This window comes from Macadamia integrifolia, unplaced genomic scaffold (assembly GCF_013358625.1).
Source record: "Macadamia integrifolia cultivar HAES 741 unplaced genomic scaffold, SCU_Mint_v3 scaffold1606, whole genome shotgun sequence".
NCBI classification, from domain to species: domain Eukaryota; kingdom Viridiplantae; phylum Streptophyta; class Magnoliopsida; order Proteales; family Proteaceae; genus Macadamia; species Macadamia integrifolia.
The window spans coordinates 121,077-142,968 of NW_024868276.1; the positions used below are offsets into that span (position 1 = coordinate 121,077).

Below are 21,892 nucleotides of genomic sequence, written 5' to 3' on the forward strand. Positions count from 1 at the left end.
GGCCACTGTGAATCCTTGGGTGAAAAATCAAGAATCCTGTGTAATCAAGAAAATTTCCCACAGGCAAGGTGGATGCAATCAAAGCTGAAACAGGCAAGGAAGAAGAAATGCCTCTGGATGAACTCCTTAGCTTCCCCTCCATTAGTGTTCCACAAAAACAGCTAACCAAGAACTTTCTACTCTTCCTGACAATATGGAGTTTATCATTGTAATACAAAATGCTATATCTATTGGTTGTATACATCCACACGAGTTTAATGTATAAAACTTCAATGTCTTATTAATAATGACAATGTGCTCTTACATTAAGTTGAATGAAAAGGTCATGTTTTTACACATTGCTAATAAGTTACAAGTTTTGAACAGAAATGCCAAAATGACCTCTTTTGACTAATGATCACAGAAGAGACTCTAGGTGAAAACTTCCCCCACTTTCTTCGTAAGAAAAAAATTCAGAATAAAAGCTTCAATAGGAACATGGTCTTTTCTCACAATACTGGTATTGCATTCATAATGAAAGTGAATTGTTATAGAAATTCATTGTCAATGATTCTGTACCGTTGCAAGTTTTCAACAGGGAACCCAATAACTGGTTTTGTCTCTGATGTGAGATCAAAGCTCTGCAATCTCCTCATCCAGGAGTCGCTACCCAAGTGCACCTGCGAATTCTTTTGCCTGTTCTGCATTTTTGGCTCCAGGGATGGGTACAACATTCTCCTGGGCTATTAAACAGTTGAGAACCACCTGTAAGGATGACCCAGTTCTTAAGAGATTTGGTCCCTCAATAAATAGGCTATTTTTCTGCAGTGATTATAGAATCATCTTTACTGCTTAGGCACAGTACACCAAATATTCTTAATTGTGCAACAATATAGTTGGGATGTTGCATACATAGTATCTAATGATTTCTTCAGACTATTACAACCAATTCGGTGAATCTGAAGAAGAAATATGCTAATGGGCCTGGTGGCTATGCTAATGCAATGAGATCAGTTTCTAACCCAGAGATTTAGGGCCCGTTTGATTTTGTTTTTAGAAATGGTTTTTCCATTTTCCTGTGCTCAGAAACAGAAAAACATCATTTTTTCTGTTTGATTTTTTTGTTCTGTTTCACCTATTTATGAGATAAAAATTAAAATTTATATCTACTTTTGTTCCCAGAAACAGGAATGGAGAAATACCTTTTAGTTACTTTTCTGTTTCTTGAAACAAGGTGAGGGGAAAAAATCGTGAAATCCCGAGTCCCAACGCCCTACCCTCTCCTATCTCCCTACAGCTCTCCACAAGCTGCAACTCTCCACGAAGCTTAGCGACCGTCTCTGCTCTCTCGCGAAGCATCGGTGACCGTCTCTGCTCTCTTGCGAAGCTCCAGCGATCGTCTCTGCTCTCTCGAAGCTCAGCATTCTCTGCTCTCTCTCTCTCTTTGTCTCTCGTCAAGCAACGGAGAGTTTCAGGGGGTTGCTCGAAATTGAGCATAAACGGAGTGTTTATGCTCGAAAAGGCGACCGTCTCTGCCTTCCACAGTCCCTTACATGTCTGCAAGAATTTTCACAAACGAATCCTCTTACGTCTTCAAGGTTTCACCAAAGCATCGTCACTATATCAAGCTCCACTTCTACCCATCGGATTATAGCAGCCTCAACTCCTCTGATGCATATTTTTCAGTAATCGCTAATGGGATTACGGTCCTAAAAAATTTCAGTGCCTCCATTACTGCAAAAGTTGTGTCTCAGGCTTACATTCTCAGAGAATTCTCCCTCCCGGCTTCCACAGACCGTAAAATTAAAATCACTTTCTCACCCTCTCCCCTGTACAAAGGTTCTTATGCTTTCATCAATGGAATCGAAGTAATTCCTTCTCCGGATTTGTTCTCATCGGCGATAATGGTTGGTTTCTCCGACATGGTTGGGTACTCTGACCAATCCATTGACCTTGGAATCACACCTTTGCAAACGATGATTAGGCTTAACGTTGGTGGGAGTTTCATTCCCCCTACCAACGATTCTGGTGGTCTTAGCCAGACATGGTTTGACGATTCTCCTTACGTGTTTGGCGCTGGCGTCGAAATTACAGGGGAAGCTGATAAGAACGTTTCGATCCACTACTCCAAAGAGACACGAGAATATGTAGCCCCATTGGATGTATACAGTACATCAAGGACGATGGGCCATGGTTTGACGATTCTCCTTACGTGTTTGGCGCTGGCGTCGAAATTACAGGGGAAGCTGATAAGAACGTTTCGATCCACTACTCCAAAGAGACACGAGAATATGTAGCCCCATTGGATGTATACAGTACATCAAGGACGATGGGCCCAGATGGAAAGGTCAATCAGAATTACAATCTCACTTGGGTTTTCCAAGTGGATGCAAATTTCACTTACGTTGTTAGATTACACTTCTGTGAGCTGTCCATGACAAAGATCAATCAGAGATCCTTTGAGATTTTCATCAATAATCAGATGGCTGATGATGCCGCTGATGTAATAGTGTGGGCAGGTTCCCAAGGAGTGCCGGTGTATAAAGATTTCACTGTGTACGTAATAAGATGAATAAGCTACGAGGTGACTATAATAGTTTCAGGCGGTTACTCGAAACTACGAGATTTGGATGGGATTCAAATACTAGGACTGCTACAGCTGTAGATTCTATTTGGGAAAATGCTATAAAGGTAATCCATTCCTTGAAGCAATAGTCAATGGATAAATATTTTTTTTTTTTTGCCAACGAGGTGACTATAATATCGATTTTTTTATTTTTTATTATAGGCAAATCCAAATTGGACCAAATTCCGAAAGAGTGGACTTCCAAGGTGGCCAGAGTTGTTAGAGGTCTTCTCATACTCAAGTGCTTGAGGAGATAGAGGAGTATCTCAGCATACTGCTGGGAAGCAAAAGTCCATTGACATTGATCTTGGTTGTGAGGATGAGAATGATACACATGATTCCCCTGAAGATTTAGTAGGTCTGGATGATATAGAGCCTACAGATGTTGACGAAGTGGTCAGTCGTTTTACAACAAAGCGAATTAGATTTTTTTTTTATTTAAATTTTATACTAAATTTATACCTATTAAAGATTATCTTTTTGATGAATATGGTTGTGAACAGAATGTAATTGATCAACTAAATCCTCCTAATCATCCAGACTTCATTGCTCCAACTACAAGTACAAGTCAAAGAGGAGCAAGACAGATGCCAATGTTGAGGATAAATATAGCAAATCAAATGGCTATATTGAAGGGAATGCCTATGATTCCAATTGATGGACCTTGATGTTTTGATTTTAATGACTTTATGTTAGTTGCTACCATTAATGATTTTATATTAGTTGTTAGAGTATATGTTACGTAATAGAAAACTCTATGTTCTATTTACTTATGTGACATTTAAAAAGATATTCCCTATTGAATCTCTATCACATTGGGTTTTTTCATTTTAATCATGTATGATGTCTTCCCTTTTGTCAAAATTCTAATGGCATAATTGTAATTAATGATACATGCATAAGAAACCGTTTCTTGAAACAGAAAAATCAAACACTTTTTTGAGGTAAAAAAATTGTTTCTTGGAACAGAAATGGGAGAAACCGTTTCTGCTGTTTCTAAACACATAAACGACTGAAACAAAATCAAACGGCCCCTTACTTGTTGCCTTGAAACCTTTTTTGCAAAGTGTCAGTTTCGAATGTCCTAGAAATAGAAAACTAAGATGATTTGCTACCAAAGAAAAACTTATTTCAAATAAAGAAAAAACTCAGTAGCTATTTATTATCTCTTCTCTTCCTGCATTTGAAACTGTATCTTGAAAGGCAACTTGGAGATGTCTGTAAAACAGGATACACCATGTACCCCTCGCTAGGATGAGGAACAAGTTCTATTTTATCGAGTTTTACTTGTATTAGGATCACATTCCTCTAGGAGGCTGTGGTTTTCACTTCGTTGTTTTTTTTCTCCCCTCATTGATCATTGTGCTTGGCACTTGCAGAGGAGCATAGCTTCGGCTTCAGTTATAATTTATTTAATATTTTTCTTTTTCTGATTAATCACTTTTGTAGGAAAAGAACAGACATATTTTTCTTGTTGATTTCAGTTTCTAAGGAGTTTGGGGTCTGAACAAAACCAACAAAGCTCCACAAAAAATGTATTATGCATAAAGCTTCAACGTAAAATGCTTTGGAATGTTAGCTCTACTTGGCATGAAAAGAGGGATCCTTTTTTATTTAATCAATAATTTTTTCCCTTTCCCACTGTCTAAAATAATGGGGACTAAGTGAGTTAAGTTAAAGAGAGAATCTGTTTTGTTGTAGTTCTGTCTTATCTCTTTGATTCTCTTCGACAGAGGTTGGAGCTGCATAGCACAAAGAACAAGAAGTTAGATCAGGTGAGAAAGATGTTGGATGCAAGCTTCTGTACTTCATTCTAAGGTTGAATGCAATGATAAAGTACTTTTGAATGCTGCTTGGTCAACATAGCCCTGACATGCATAAGTACTAGTCCCTGTAGAAGTCAACTGACCATTGTAACACTTTATTTTTGAAATACTCCTGGTCCCTGTAGAAATCAGCTGAGCATAATAACAATTTATCTCTGGAAGACTCTTAGGGTGTGTTAGGATCATATGTATTAGAGCCTGGGAAATTGGAATTGAGAGGTGGAATTGTAACTATGGGTTCTAGGATCATCTTAACTCCTGTTTCTCTGATGTGGTTGCCCGGACACTGCAGAAAAACAGAACATCGAGCTCTTGACATCAAATGGTTGCAGCTAGAAAAGCTTTCTCACTGTGCCATTGATGGTTACGGGGATCAGGGAGAGAGGAAAGGGAAGGGAGACTCTCTGCAGATTGAAATATTCCTCTGATGTGATTGTCCACAGGCTGAGGAAAAACAGAACATCGATCTCTTGACATCAAATGGTTTCTGCTGAAAAAGCTTGCTCACTGTGCTATTGATGGGTGTGGGGATTGGGGAGAGAGGAAGGGGAAGGGGACTGTGTGCCTGCCATGCTGTAGCCTGGAGTGACAGAAGCCATCCATGAGTTGACAAACTTTGTGAATTTCTCATTTTACCCATATGCACACCAAACCTAATTCCCAGGTGGAGATTTGGAATTTTAAGTGAAAGCTCTCACTTATCGCTGGTGTTTTGGATTTTTTGTCTGTTCGATGATGGTTCTTGCTCTGTGTGGAAGCAATATGGAGGCTGTGTGGGAATAAGGGATCGAGAAATCAAAATCAATAGGGACTAATCAAAAGTTGTTTTGGTGTGAAAGTATTGTCTGAGAATTCTCAGCAACTGTTGGTTTAGTTTCAGTTCCATGTGGATTGCTTTCCTAATTTAGGTGCTTTATACCAAGACCCACTGTACATGGGCTTTGATCTTCATTGTGTTGTTCATGAGCAGAAAATTCCATAAGAAAAAAAAAAAAAACAAGGAAACAGATGGAGTACAATAGTTGAAGAACAAGAAAGGGAGCTGTGTCGACCAATCTTTGTTTTCTGGAGTGAAACCGTGTAAGCCTCTTGCTTTAACCAACTAAGCAATTTGTTCAGGAGTCGAAAAAAACAGAATAATTATGCTTTTCGACACCAATTTCCTGCTTAAAACAATCCGGAAGACGTGCATTTTAATGAATTCATATCAAGCTCCCAAACAACAAAATATAAATATAATATCTAAATAGCCATACAGCACAATTCTATAGATAATCAAAATAAGTGCAATCCAAATACACTCTTTATGGCTAAATTACTTATGCACCTTATTCCTAATGGATTATATCAAATTAGAATGTGCTGTTTTATTGCCCTTATGAGGAACTCAGGAGTGTATATCCGGCCTCGGGGACCAAAGGGTGGATTCTCTGGTGTGTACTTTCCAGTAAGAACACCTACAAGTTCGAAAACGACAGCCATCAACATACAGATACAGTAAAATAAAATAGCAAATAAACAGAATGGTGAAGGAAGAAGAGAGAGGGTGTGCAGTGAGTGCACAGTTGAAGAAACTTTTGAAGTAATCCTTTTGGACCCCAAAAGTACAGAACTGCAAAAGTTATACACTTTTCTCAATTGAACACAACAAAATAAGTGCTAATCATGATAAAAGCCTCACATTTTGACAGTTTGATGATATTTCTCTAGGAAAAGAGTAAGTGAAGAAAACACAAGGTAAATAAAAGTCTGCCAATTTTGTAAACCTTGCGAAGGAAGCACTACAAGAAATGCTTAAGTTGAATTTTGATTTCTAAGTTATACTTTTGCAAAAGGTTTCTTGGAACACATGAAAGTGTAGGAATCCCACCTTGGGCAATAGGAGAATATGCAATCAGAGTGCTCCCCAACTCATCACAGGTAGCTTTCCCAACTTTTTCCTCTGGAGCTCTGTATATGAGGCTATAATTTACCTGGTTGGAAGCCAATGGAATACCTCTCTTCTTAAGCTGCTCATAAGCATCACGAAGACGTTTTTCTGAAATCCATAATGGGTAATTATATTAATCAAAGCTATAAGTTGAGCAAGAAGGACCTAGACCTACCTGAAATTTTCAGTTAAACATGCAAGATGTTAATTTGAAACTGGGAAGTTTTATACAAGTTTGCTTTTAGTAAAGAACAGAGGTGTCAATGTCCTCGGCACAGCTGCTCAATTTTGGAAGCCCTAAAAAAATTATTAGATGTACTGAAGAGAATTCGCAAAATTGAATCTGTTGTAATCCAAGGATCATCCTATTTGTTTCCTTTAACGTTTTTCCACACCAAAATCATAAACACCATATTGCTGAAAATGAGAAAATTACCGTTGTAATATGAGACACCAACAGCCTTCACAAGGCCCTGCTCAACAGCATCTCCAAGGCCATCAATGTGACCTGCAAAGATCTTTTAATCAATCTATGTGAGAGAGTCTTAAAACACTCAGCATAAGAATTAATGGCAAATTTTCTGTTCCCATTGAGACGTTGACTTGTTTTCTGTAAGAACATAATGAAAGTAATATTGAGTTACCTTCATTTCCCCAGAGTCCTGGCCTGAAAATTAACAGAACTACTTTAATTAGCTACATGTTTTCCCAGAGAAATCCACAAAAGTTACTAAGTATAGGATCATATAATACAAACCAATGAAGCTGGTATACGTCCACCGAAGAAAGACCAAGGAGGCATAGGGAATCTTTAAGGGCCGAGACAACACTCCCACAACCAAACCTCCAAGGCAGGGCTGCAAACTTGACAGCTACCTCTACTGATGGATCTTTCTCTTTCCTTTCCTTGATAAATCTACAGAAAAAGGGGAAGGGTCGACTAGATATAAGAATGAATCTCAAATAACAGGGGAAGAACTAGAAACATAACATTCCATTACTTCAGCAGCCATCCTATATTTAAGTTCTTTAGCCTCAAGAAAAAACACATTTTTATTAGTAAGTAAAGAAACAAAGAAAATTTTTCATAACTTAATAACAAGGTCCTGTGGTTGATCGTACCTTCCCAGTAATGTGTCTGAATTAACTGCACCCATAGACAACTGCGGTAGCAGAGAAGGTATGTTTCAAAGATAGATCTAGATAAATTAATGGTGTGCACGAAGAGAGAAAAGAATGCAGGAAATATCTGTTCTCACTCTTGAGCCATAGACCTCAGCAGTATCGAAGAGAGTTATACCACAATCGATACTGGCATTAAAGGCTCCATTAGGTGCCTTCAGCTTCCTATCTGTCACCATTAAGAGGTGAATCACTAATAAATTTTACAGACTTCCACAAAATATAATTCTCTCACATAGATCAAATGAAATTTAATTCTCCCTGAAAAATACATGTGACTGATCACAAGTCACAGCTTTATGATCCATTGCAAGACAATGATATAAAATGGGCTAAATCTCAAGATATGGAACATTTTCAAATCTGCAAATTAATCATGTTCTCTTTGAAAAAAGATTGAAAATGTTACCATTAACCTCTGATTGAAATTTTGAAATTACATGTTTCCAAAAGATATTTTCATCAAAATGGATTGGGAGATCATTACAGAATCCACGGAAATGGAGAGAACCATGGTTTCAAAATAAAAAGTAATTTGGAAAACAACTAAGTTTTCTGGAACAAATAGAAGCAAATTGAGCATTAATTGAACAACTAAAAAGGCCTCAGTGATTTTGGCCAAAAAAATTGACCGCACTTCCATTATCCAATGCAAAGAATTTGAAGTATTCATAACCAAATGAAGAACCAGAGAAAAAAAAAAATCTAAGTCTCCAATTTACTCAGTTAGGGCTGAGCTCTCATCCTTTCTTGTAGGATTGGACTTTGAAGACACAAAGATCCATTACCAAAAAAAAAAAAAAAAAAATGACACAAAGATTATGATTTGATTTAAGGAGAAAAAAGAACTTCATTACATAACAGAGATTGTATTTGAAGATTCAACAAAATCAACATTACAGTGACTAAAGATAAAAATTGAAGAAATTAAGCTTCTGAAGGCAATAGAGAACGACACAAGGGGCACGAATTCTTGCGTTCCAACCACTTAACAATGCATTCACCATGAAAGAGATGTGAACAAGGCAACCGTGCAACATCGACTCCTCTCACGTACTCATCCATGCAAATCATACAAGTCTCTGTAGAAGAAGAAGAAGAAGAAGAGCCTTCTTCTATATCATCAAATTTCTTGATCTCTAAAGCTTGAATCGATGATCGTGAAGCCGGAACCAACCTCATTGAACCTTCTTCTCCTCCGATATCCATGGACTCGAACCATTCAATGTGATCATCAACACCTCTGTAATATTGTGCGAGAGGAACACTAAGACCTATTAAGATATCAAAGGCTTCACAAACGTCTATCCTCTCTCTACAGAACGAGGCTGCTTGAAAAGCATAATGGGTTATCTGTCGTTTAATTCTCTCAATGGAATCTGGAGGGATTTCCATCTGGGTAAGCATGGCATGGATTTTGATCTCGCTGACTTCAGGTATGAGCAGGTAAGGGAACTCAATAATGAATACTTGCTCTGGCAATAGATTAGAACCCACTCTAAAACTGGTTTCAGAGCCATCATTCATTGTACTTACATAAACATGTTCTTGTTCAACCAGGAAATGGAATTTGGATCTGGGTTGTGGGTTTCCTGAACGTGTGTGGCTTTCAGTATAGGAAGAACGCAGGCATGTAACAAGAACGGGAAACATGGTTGATCTCTTGATGAAGAAAGAGGAAGAGAAAGAAAGAGAGCAGCAGCAGAGTGAAAAGATGAAAATAGAAGTCACTGCCTCGTCCTTTTATAAGTATACGGGGAGGGTCACAAAATTAGAAACTACCCAGTTCTAGTTCCACTAGAACTTCAGAAAGAGAGACACTTTGAGTGTTTCGACAACGAGCAGAAATTAAGAAGTACCAATTTCAGTTTATGGGAGGATTTCTTAAGGTGCAAGTTTAAGCCAACGGTAATGTGCAACTTTTAATTTTGATTTTATTAATAAAAAAAACGTTGATAAAAGGATCCTGATTGGTTGATACATCTAATCCGACCCATCCAAACCTGATCCAAGTGATTTTCAAAATCTTTTGTGAGAAAGTGATTTTTTCATAAGCTATTACCAAGGTTTAAAACTCAAGATCGGTATCTCGATTGGAATCAAATAATATTGTACGGTTTTACCCTTTTTTTATTATTATTTGATATTTTAGACATTTTATTTTTTAATTTATAAATGGGTTCCAACTAAAATATATAAAAAAAAAAAAACACCCAAGCCGTGCCCACAGCAGCCCAGTCTGGTTGCTTGGGCTTGGGCTTGGGCTTAGGCATGGACTGGGACCAGGTCGATATTGGGCAGAGCTGGGCCAAGGCTAAGGAATCCCAGACCTGTTTTACTCCTACGGTCCTACCACTTCTATCTAAAATTAGTTAATCACCTTTTTAGTCAAACTGTTAGTCACTAGTTATGTCAATTAATATGGATATGAATAAATGGTGGGATTATCATGTTCCCGCATAAGAAGAAAAAGAGTTAGATTGGAAAAAAAAAATCATCATTGACATAACACGAGATTACACACAAAGTTCAAATAAAATCAACACTTCAGATACTGAATAGAAGATGAAAATTAAGCTTTTGAAGGAAATACAAAGCGACAAAATGAGGACGAATTCTTGCGTTTCAACCACTTAACAATGCATTCACTATGGAAGAGATGTGAGCAAGGCAACCGTGTAACGTCAACTCCTCTCACGTATTCATCCAAACAAATCATGCAAGTCTCTGTAGAAAGAAGAAGAATGGTCTTCTATATTTTCAAATTTCTTAATCTCCAAAGCCTGAATCGAAGATTGTGAAGCTGGAACCATCTTGCTTAAATCTTGATCTTCTCCACCCAAATCCAAATACAATACTTCGACCCATTTAATGTAATCATCAATACTAATGTAATTTTCTTGGAGACGAACATTAAAACCTATGATTATATCCAAGGATTGACAAAAACTCCTCTCTCTACAGAACAAGGCCACTTCAAAACCATAGTTTGATATCTGTTGCTTCAATCTCTTTATAGATTCTGAAGGGATTTCCATCAGTGTAAGAATATCATGGATTTTGGTCTCGCTGACTAGAGGGATAAGTAGGGAAGGGAACTCAATTAGAATACTTGCTCTAGGGATAGGTATATATGATGAAGTATGCACAAGATTGGTTTCAGAGCCATCATTCATGTTTCTTACAAAAACATGCTCTCGTTCAACCAGGATCTGGGTTCTATATATTCCGAATTTATGGGTCTTTCCATATAGGAGAAATGTGTCTATGTAATTACACCAAGAAGCGTGATTGATTTTTCTTGATGAAGGAAGAGGAAGAAAGAGAGGGAGCAGCAGTGTTACCAAAGATGCAAACAGGAGTGACAACTGACCCTTTTATAATGGGTAAAAAAAAAAATAAAACCACCCTCTTCTAATCAAGAGAGAGAGAGAGAGGGGGGGGGTAAATAGGAGTGACGACTGGCTCTTTTATAAGAACAAGGGTGGGTAAAAAAAATAAAACCACCCTCTTCTAATAAAGAGAGAGAGAGAGAGAGTGTCACGACCAAAACCTGGGATAAGGGTATGGTCACGTCCTCATGGGCGGTGATCAAAATGATCAGAATTTGAAACCAAGCATCCATGCATAGTTCATAATATTCCATCCCAAACATTTAAACCTTCAAAGTCCATATAGAATTCTATTATATATCAAAGTTAACATGATCAAACCCAAGTGGCCAAAATATTTACAATCCAAACTCCCAAGTCCTCATTCATAGTTGGTCAATATTTACATTAAGCTCTCTTAACCATAAAGAGTCAATAAAAAGCAAAATTATAAAAGATCTCTTCTTTTGTTCACCATCAATTAGAAGTCTGGCCGACATTTGGAATGGATCTGATTTTAACATCAAACCTACCTTAAATAGATAATGGAAAAGGATTCACAATTATTGAACTTGAGGATGTGATGTAATTTCTTTCATGCTTACATAATACAATTAGGCTCCATTTTCCTATCGGCCCAACCCCTCTGCTTCTATTACAGATCTTAGAAAAACTCTTATTTAGGTCATCACCAGAAAATGCCAAAGCGGGTCATTCTTCAAAATGGATCAAGAATCCGAGACAAACATAATAGAAACTTCCAAGAAAATTGAAGAATGAATGATTCTAACATTAAGGTAAACTGCAGGGGAGGCCACTGTGAATCCTTGGGTGAAAAAAATCAAGAAGTCTGTGTAATCAAGAAAATTGCCCACAGGCGTGGTGGGTGCATCCAAAGCTAAAAGAGGCAAGGAAGAAGAAATGCTTATGGATAAACTCACTTAGGGCTCGTTTGATAATGTTTCTAGAAACGTGTTTCTGTGTTTTCCTGTTCTCAGAAACGAAGAAACGGCATAAATACCGATTGGTAAAAGTGTTCTATTCCACTTGTTTCTTGAAACATAAATTGAATTTCAAGAAATAGAAATGATGAAACAACTTTCACTTGTTCCGTTGTTTCTCAAAACAAATATCGTGCAAAAAACTCCACTCATCCCCGATAAACATAGGCCCCTTTCTTCTCTTCCCTGTTAAAACTTCACGATAGTATCTTGAAGAAAACCCAAGCGATTGTACTCCATCTTCTGCTCGTCGAGAAACCAACCCTCTCATATCCGTCTCTTTCTTTAATTGCAGCCATACTCCATCTTCAATCGAAGCCTAATGACCAGCATTGCAGCCATACTCCATCTTCAATCGAAGCTCTATCTTCATCGAAGCACTCTCTTCAATAAATCCATTGGCACCAAAGCCCTCTCCCTCTCAATCGAAGCCCTCTCTGCCCATGTTCTTATGATAATAATGTGAAAAACGTGATTGCAGGATGCATACACTACAGGAAAGCCAGTTTTGGTTGGTTTGCTTTTCCAGTTGTTAAAGATCCTTAAAGCATTTTATATTTCCATGACTTAAGTAGAAAAAGTTGCAGAAAAACTCAATGGGGGTGGTCCCATTATGTAATGGCTGGACTCTAAAGACCCAGAATTAAAATTCCAGAATATCTAAGAATATTCATGATCGATTCAGAACAGGGATTTGGAAATCTTTGTAATACCCTGTGACATTTCAAGAGCAGGTTTTTGGTTTTAGAAATTAGTTTATGAAGAAGGATTGTTGGTTTCGAATCTTTTTGTCTTTGGGATCACAGGGAGCTGTTACACAAAGATTTCAAAGGGCACGAAGGTACCGTAAGAGCATGTGACTTACAATGGATGACAGCCGGTAAAGGAATTGTTCACTCTGAAATGGCTGCAGCTGAAGGAACTCAAACTTGTTCTTCTGGGTGAGTAGCAATGGCGAAGAAGGACTACGGTTATGAGAGAGGGCTGACCACTTCTTCTTCTTCTTACCCATTTCTGTTTCCAGAAACAACAATTATCAAACACCCTTGTTTTACGGCAATTTCCATTTCTGCCTCAAGAAACGGAAGAAATGTTATCAAACGGGCCCTTAGCTTCCTCCATTAATGTTCCACAAAAACAGCTAACCAAGAACTTTCTACTCTTCCTGACAATATGGAGTTTATCATTGTAATATAAAATCCTATATCTATTGGTTGTATACATCCATACAAGAGTTTAATGTAGAAAATTTCAATGTCTTATTAATAATGACAATGTGCTCTTACATCAAGTTGAATGAAAAGGTAATTTTTTTACACATTGCTAGTAAGTTACAAGTTTTGAACAGAAATGCCATATAACCTCTTTTGATTACTGATCACAGAAGAGTCTCTAGGTGAAAACTTCCCCCACTTTCTTCCTAAGAAAAAAAATTCAGAATAAAAGCTTCAATAGGAACATAGTCTCTTCTCAAAATACTGGTATTGCATTCATAATGAAAGTGAACTGATAAAGAAATTCATTGTCAATGATTCTGTACCATCACAAGTTTTCAACAGGGAACCCAGTAACTGGTTTTGTCTCTGACGCGAGAGATCGAAGCTCTGCAATCTCCTCATCTGTGAGTCGCCACCCAAGTGCACCTGCAAATTCTTTTGCCTGTTCTGCATTTTTGGCTCCAGGGATGGGTACCACATTCTCCTGGGCTATTAACCAGTTAAGAACCACCTGTAAGGATGACCCAATTCTTAAGAGATTTGGTCCCTCAATAAGTAGGCTATTTTTCTGCAGTGATTATAGAATCATCTTTATCTGCCTCAACAGACTACATCAAATATTCTTAATTGTGCAACAATATAGTTCGTTTGTTGCATGCATAGTATCTAAGGATATCTTCGGACTGTTACAACCAATTCGGTGAATCTGAAGAAGAAATATGCTAATGGACCTGGTGGTATGCTAATAAAATGAGATCAGTTTCTAACGCAGAGGTTTACACTTTGCCTTGCAAACAGTGTCGCAAAGTGGTCAGTTTTGAACTTCCCAGAAATAGGAAAATTAAGATGATTTGCTATGAAAGCAAAACTTATTTAAAATAATAAAATAATAATAATAATAATAATAATAACTGATTATTTCCCCTGTTCCTGCATTTGAAACTGTATCTTGAAAGTCAACTTGGAGATGTCTGTAAAACAGTATATGTCATGTAACAAGTTATATTTTATCGAGGTATACTTGTATTTGGATCACATTCCTCTAGGAGGCTGTAGTTTTTGCTGTGTTGGGTTTTTTTTCTCATTGTGCTTGGCACTTGCAAAGGAGCATAAGCTTCAGCTTCAGTAATAATTTATTTAATACTTGAGTTTGGGGAAAGAAGAGTGAACAAAATCAACAAAGCTCCACAAAAAATATGTATTATGCATAAATCTTCAAAGTAAAATGCTTTGGAATGTTAGCTCTTCTACTTGGCATGGAAAGAGGGATCCTTTTTTCTTTAATCGATAATTTTTTCCATTACCAACTGCCTAAAATAATGGGGACTGAGTGACTCAGTTAAGTTAAAGAGAGAACCTGCGTAGGAGTTTTGCTGTAGTTCTGTCCTATCTCTTTGATTCTGTTCAACAAAGGTTGGAGCTGCATAGCACAAAGAACAAGATGTTACGTCAGGTGAGAATGCTGTTGGAAGCATGCTTCTGTCCTTCATTGTTAGGTTGAATGCAATGATAAACTACTTTCGAATGCTGGTTTGTTAACATAGTCTTGACATGCATAAGTACTAGTCCCTGTAGAAGTCAGCTGACCATAGTAACACTTCATTTCTGAAAGACTCCTAGTCCCTGTAGAAGTCAGCTGAGCATAATAACAATTTCTTTCTGATAGAATCTTCGGGTATGTTTGGATCATGTGTATTAGAGCCTGGGAAGTTGGAATTGAGAGGTCGAACTGTAACTATGGGTTCTAGGATCATCTTAACTCCTGTTTCTCGGATGTGGGTCGCCCAGATGCTGCGGAGAAACAGAACATCGAGCTCTTGACATCAAATGGTTGCTGCTAGAAAAGCTCTCACTGTGCCATTGATGGTTGTGGGGATCGGGGAGAGAAGAAGGGGAAGGGAGACTCTCTGCAGATTGAAGTATTCCTCTGATGTGGTTGTCCACAGGCTGCGGAAAAACAGAGCATCGAGCTCTTCACATCAAACGGTTGCTGCTGGAAAAGCTTTCTTACTGTGCTATTGATGGCTTGGGGGATTGGGGAGAGAGGAAGGGGAAGGGAGACTGTGTGCCTGCCATGCTGTAGCCCGGAGTGACAGAAGCAATCCATGAGTTGACAAACTTTGTGAATTTCTCACTTTACCCATATGCACACCAAAGCTAAATCCCAGTTGGGAAATTTGGAATTTTAGGTGCAAGCTCACTTATCACTGGTGCTTTGGTTTTTTTGTCCAGTTCAATGATGGTTCTTGCTCTGTGTGGAAGTAATATGGGGGCTGTGTGGGAATAAGGGACCGAGAAATCAAAATCAATGGGGACTAATCAAAAGTTGTTTTGGTGACAGTATTGTTTGAGAATTCTCAGCAGCTGTTGGTTTAGTTTCAATCCCATGTGGATTGCTATCCTAATTTAAATGCTTTATAGCAAGACCCACTGTACTTGGGCTATGATCTCCATTGCGTTGTTCAATAGCAGAAAATTCATATGAGGGAGCTGTGTCAACCAATCTTTGTTTTCTGGAGTGAAAGCCTCTTGCTTTAACTAACTAAGCAATTTACTCAGGAGTCGAAAAAACAGAATAATCATGCTTTTCGACACCAGTTTTCTGTTTAAAAAAATTCCGGAAAACGTGCATTTTAAAGAATTCACATCAAGCTTCCAAATAAAAAAACTCAAATATTCAGATTCTTAATGCATAAATATCCACATGGCAATGCAGCACAATTCTACAGATAATTCAAAATAAGTACAATCCAAATACACCCTTTATAGCTAAATTACTCATGCACCTTATTCCTAGTGGATTATATCAAATTAGAATGTGCTGTTTTAATACCCTTATGAGGAACTCAGGAGTGTATATCCTGCCTCGTGGACCAGAGGGTGGATTCTCTGGTGTGTACTTTCCAGTAAGAACACCTACAAGTTCAAAAAGACAGCCATTAATGTACAGATACATTAAAATAAAATAGTAAATAAACAGAAAGGAGAAGGAAGAAGAAAAAGGGTGTGCAGTGAGTGTAGAGTTGAAGAAACTTTTGAAGTAATCCCTTTGAACCCCAAAAGTATAGAACTGCAAAACTTATACACTTTTCTCAATTGAACACAACAAAATAAGTGCTAATCACAATAGAAGCCTAACATTTTGACAGTTTGATTATATTTCTCTAGGAAAACAGAAAGTGAAGAAAACACAAGGTAAATAGAAGTCTGCAATTTTTTAAACCTTGCAAAGGAAGCACAACAAGAAATGCTTAATGTGGTGCTACAGAAAGAATAGTAATAGATACTGGGGTAGAAAAAAAATCCCAAATAAAAGTAAACTAAAAAAGGAAAAAAAAAGGAAAGAACGAAGAAGAAGAAGAAGAAAAGAGTAAGAATGAAGTTAATCCAACAATTCAAAGTATCATTGAATTACTGGACAAATTCTCAACTTGAAACTAGAGTTGAAAATGCTCAAAGAGTAGTCATCTAGGTTCTCCTTTGCATCCTAAGTCAAATTTTGAGTTCTAAGTTATATATTTGCCAAAAGGTATCTTGGAACATATGAAAGTGTAGGAACCCACCTTGGGCAATTGGAGAATACGCAATCAGAGTGATCCCCAACTCATCACAGGTAGCTTTCACACCTTTTTCCTCTGGAGCTCTGTATATGAGGCTATAATTTACCTGGTTGGAAGCCAATGGAATACCTCTCTTCTTAAGCTGCTCATAAGCATCACGGAGACGTTTTTCTGAAGTCCATAATGGATAATTTTATTAATCAAAGCTATAAGTTGAGCAACAAAGAACATAAACCTACATGAAAAATTCACTTAAGCATGTAAGATGTTAATTTGAAACTGAGAGTTTTATACAAGTTTGCTTTTAGGAAAGAACAGAGGTGCCAATGTCCTCGGCACGGCTGCACAATTTTGGAAGCCCCAAAAAATTGATTAGATGAGCTGAAGAGAATTCACAAAATTGAATCTGTTGTAATCCAAGGATCATCATATTTGTTTCCCTTCACATTTTTCCACACCAAAATCATAAACACCATATTGCTGAAAATGAGAAAATTACCGTTGTAATTTGAGACACCAACAGCCTTCACAAGGCCCTGCTCAACAGCATCTCCAAGGCCATCAATGTAACCTGCAAAGATCTTTTAATCAATCTATGTGAGAGTCTTAAAAGACAGAGCATAAGAATTAATGGTATAATTTTTATAGTCATTGAGACATTGACTTGTTTTCTGTAAGAACATAATGAAAGTAATATCAAGTTACCTTCATTTCCCCAGACTCCTGGCCTGAAAATTAACAGAACTACTTTAATTAGTTATATGTTTTCCCAGAAAAATCCACAAAAGCTACTAAACATATGCTGATGTAATACAAACCAATGAAGCTGGTATACGTCCACTGAAGAAAGACCAAGGCGGCATAGGGAATCTTTAAGGGCTAAGACAACACTCCCACGACCAAACCTCCATGGCAGGGCTGCAAACTTGGTTGCAACAGCTACCTCTACTGATGGATCTTTCTCTTTCCTTTCCTTGATGAATCTACAGAAAAAGGGGAAGGGTAGATTAGATATAAGAATCAATCTCAAATAACAGGGGAAGAATTAGAAACCTAACATTTCATTCTTATTAACTTCAGCAGCCATCCTATATTTCAGTTCTTTAGCCTCAAGAAGAATCACATTTTCGTAGGCAAGTAAAGAAATCAAGAAAAATTTTCATAGCTTAACAACAAGGTCCTGTGGTTGATTGTTACCTTCCCAGTAATGTTTCTGAATTAACTGCACCCATAGACAACTACAATAGCAGAGAAGGTATATTTCAAAGCTAGATTTAGATCAATTAATGGTTTGCACAAAGAGAAAAAAGAATGCAGGAAATCTTTGTTCTCACCCTTGAGCCATAAACCTCAGCAGTATCGAAGAGAGTTATACCACAATCGATACTGGCATTAAAGGCTCCATTAGCCGCCTTCAGCTTCCTATCTGTCATTATTAATAGGTAAATCACTAATAAAGTTTACAGACTTCCACAAAAGATAATTCTCACTAGATCAAATGAAATTTAATGCCCCCTGGAAAATACAAATTTAGTGACTGATCGCAAATCACAGTTTTATGATCCATTGCAAGACAAGAAAATAAAATGGGTTAAATCTCAAGATGTGGAACATTTTCAAATCTACATCTTAGTCAAGTTCTCTTTGAAAAAGATAGGACAATGTTACCATTAACCTCTGATTGAAAAATTGAAATTACATGTTTCCAAAAGATATTAACTTTCATCAAAATGGGTTGGGAGATCATTACAGAATCCACGGAAATGAAGGGAACCATGGTTTCAAAATAATATGTAATTGTAAAACAACTAAGTTTTCTGTAACAAATAGAAGCAATTTGAGCATTAATTGAACAATTAAAAAGTACTCAGTTATTTTGGCCAAAAAATTTGACCACACTTCTATTATCTAACGCAAAGAATTTGAAGAACTCATAACCAAATGAAGAACTAGGAAAAAAAATGAAACATCTGAAACGAAACTAAAATTATTGATGAATATATAATAATTAAGCCATCTAAAAACAATAGAGATTAAGAAACCTAATAAGGAAATTAAGAAATTCAATAATCACATTCATGAATGATTTAACAGAACAACCCCAGCATTACATGTAAACTACAAGAAGATGAACAAAAATTCAAACTAGAGTATTTCCTTCCATAAACCAATTCAAATTTACATTTTTATAAGAAAATACTTTTGTACAAATTTCCAACTTTTTCCCTAATTTAAGTTATTACTGTAAAAACATACTCTCTCATGACCCAATATCAGATAATCTTGTTTCAATTTTGGCTTTTGGCTGGAACATACCGTCCCATTCAAAGTTATTCCAGTAGCTGGTGTCGCCCCAAGACCAAGCTCCAATTCCCAGCTTCGTGACCTTCAAATTAGAACCACCCAATTTTACCTTATCTTCTTCTGTTTTCAAAGAAGCAAATTCTTCAGATGCAACTGCTCTTATTCTCAGAACTCTTCTCTGACGAAAAAGAGAGAAATTTGAACTGCTGGTGTCGCCCCAAGACCTTATTTCTTCTGTTTCAAATTAAAACCAATGCAATCTTCTTCTGTTTTCTCAAATTCTTTTCTCAGAAATTGGGTTTTCTGAAACTTGGAGACTTCTTTCATGGAGGGATGAAATGCACCAGCGCAATATCAATCCTAAGGTTGGAATCTCTCCCTCCAGTGGGGCCTCTAATTTTCTTCTCCTTTCTCCAGAAATGCCTCCTGAGTTTGAAGGAATTCACATTAAACTCCGAAGAATCATGTAAAAAGGAATTCTTAGTGCTTCGAGGAAATCCACATAGTTTCAGAAAACATGAGTTTAATTTGAGGCAGAGAGACAGATTTGTTGTGACTCACGATAGTTGAGTTTGTACGGAAATTTCGTGGTACTCGAACCATATGTGGCCTCTGTGTTGCATACGTGATGCGTGTAATTTCTACAAAGTTCCACTCTTGGTCCATTTTTGGACATGGGTGTGAATCGGATCAAACTAATCAATTTGTATCAGGAAAAAAAAAAAAGTTATTATTATTATTAATTTTTTTTATAATTTTATTTTTAAATTCAAACCAAAACACTTTTCATCATGTTAGGCATCCAATCAGGCATCTGACTGCTGGAAAGATCCAAACACATTTCAACACATTGATGCACACCCATAGGTCTCTACAAAGTTCCAACCATTAGATGTCAGGCTGAGCACCTTATGAGTTGGAGAGGATCTTTTTTATATTGGGAAGCGTATTTTCTCTTTTAAAACTCTATTTGAAAAATAAAAAAAAGAAAGAATATTTGAGTTTGTATGGAAATTTCATGGGACTCGAACCATATGTGGCCTCCGTGTTGCATATGTTGATCCATGTAATCTCTACAAAGTTCCACTCTTGGTCCATTTTTGTACATGGGTATGAATTGCATCAAAAATCTATTTGTATTAAAAAAAATCAATTAATATTTGTATTATTATTATTTTTTTAATTTCCAAGCTCAAATCAAAACACTTTCCATCGCGTTAGGCGTCCAATCCATCTAACTGCTGGAAGGTTCCACATCATCCCAACACATGGATGCACAATATCAATTATTATTTGTATTATTATTATTTTTTTTAATTTCCAAGCTCAAACCAAAACACTTTCCATCGCGTTAGGCGTCCAATCAGGCATCTGACTGCTGGAAGGATTCGAACACATCCCAAAACATGGAGGCACACCCCAGGTCCTTTCAAGTTCCAACCATTAGATGTCGGGTTGAGCTCCTTATGAGTTGGAGAGTATCATTTTTCTATTGAGAAGCATCTTTTTTTTTTTTTTTTCATTTTTTTTTTTTTTTTTAACTCTGTTTGAAAAGTAAAAAAAAGAAAAAAAGTGAAATGTGGAATTAAATTAAAATTGAAGAAGGTGTTGACGTAAGGAAGATTTTTTGCATCCATGATTTATTAAATAAGAGATGTTTTGTTATTTCGAATTTTTGATAGGGATTTTTCGTCTCCATCTAAGGTCCTACATACACATGTGATGGTGTATCTTATATGATTATACAAATTTTTTTCCAATAAATTTTTTTGTAATCATAATGGATTTTGTGGGATTGATTTTTTTTTTTTTTAAAAAAACTCGTTATTATCATAATAAACGTTTCAGATAACTATACTATTATTTTTCTTTTATATATTTGCAAAGGAAAATGGGGAGACAAAGGGGTAGGGATCTCGTCATCTGCCACTCTCTCTTCCAATCTCCTTGCCCTTGTTATCGATATGCCATGATTAAGGGCGTAAATCGGTTCAGAATCAAATATTTAGTTTGGTTCTAGCGCGTCTTGGTGTGATCTAGAATCGGATCAAATTCTACCTCGATTCTAAAACTCAATATTTGTACCTAATTTATTTGGTTTCAACACGGTTTCAGTTCTTATTGGGTTCCCAAATTTGCTTCCTATATGGTTCAGATCCGATTCATGTAAAATTAGTAAAGTTTATTATAAAATATTAGTATTAAATATATTAATATTATAATGTATTGATACTCAAATTCGGTTTGGTTTCAGTTCTAATCCTCGACTTCTATGCTAGAACCGGAAAGTAACCAAGTCCCAGCTCAATTCTATTCCTTAGAATTGAATATTCAATCTTAGAACTAGTTTCGTTTTTTGGTTTTGATTCTAATTTGACACCTTTAATGCCATGACACCTCTCTGATTGGTGTGTTCTCAAACTATCAGCTTGGAGAATTTCTCATTCTTTATTTCTCTCACCTTTCCTTTACTTGCAACCAACTTTTTTTTTTTTTTTTTTTTTTGGGGGGGTGGGGGTGGTGTGGGGGAGACTAAGGAGTAAAAACCCATAAAGTAGCAGGGAAAAAAATATACTGCATGGAGCAATGAATTGAAAAATGGTAAACCATATATTATTGATGATGAGTTCATCATATATAATTTTTTATGCTGTGTGAGCGACTCAAGTAGGATTTACAAAACCAGCTGCAGGAGATTACATACATAGAAAAATACTAAAAAACTATCAACTCGTTTACAGATATACTATTTGGTTTTATTTGATTTTTGCCTCATCTTATGAATACCAAGACTTGCAAGTCTCTTCATCACATCATAGGAAAGAGGCTTCAATGATGTGGAATGTCTTTGAATAAGTCAGGGAAACTTTGACTAATCGCCTGCGTGTCAGCATAG

The 21,892-nt window shown here is 36.8% G+C and overlaps 2 protein-coding genes and 1 pseudogene across 2 annotated transcripts; all 3 read right to left on the reverse strand.

Annotated features, from left to right (window-relative positions):
- Window positions 1–527: 527 nt before the first annotated feature.
- On the reverse strand, window positions 528–7,851 carry LOC122064315 (annotated as a pseudogene).
- A 603-nt stretch (window positions 7,852–8,454) lies between these two features.
- LOC122064318 (E3 ubiquitin-protein ligase RNF165-like) lies at window positions 8,455–9,253 on the reverse strand. Its single transcript, XM_042628022.1, has one exon. It carries the CDS (start codon window positions 9,194–9,196, stop codon window positions 8,471–8,473), a length of 726 nt encoding a protein of 241 aa, XP_042483956.1. The 5' UTR covers window positions 9,197–9,253; the 3' UTR covers window positions 8,455–8,470.
- A 3,904-nt stretch (window positions 9,254–13,157) lies between these two features.
- On the reverse strand, window positions 13,158–19,230 carry LOC122064316 (uncharacterized oxidoreductase At1g06690, chloroplastic; the record flags this gene model as incomplete). Its single annotated transcript, XM_042628021.1, has 10 exons — window positions 13,158–13,643; window positions 14,490–14,552; window positions 15,966–16,048; window positions 16,696–16,863; window positions 17,192–17,263; window positions 17,398–17,420; window positions 17,511–17,675; window positions 17,890–17,930; window positions 18,027–18,118; window positions 19,009–19,230. Coding segments are annotated over 10 exons (1,115 nt in total), but the record flags the coding sequence as incomplete, so codon positions are not given.
- Between the last annotated feature and the right edge of the window lie 2,662 nt (window positions 19,231–21,892).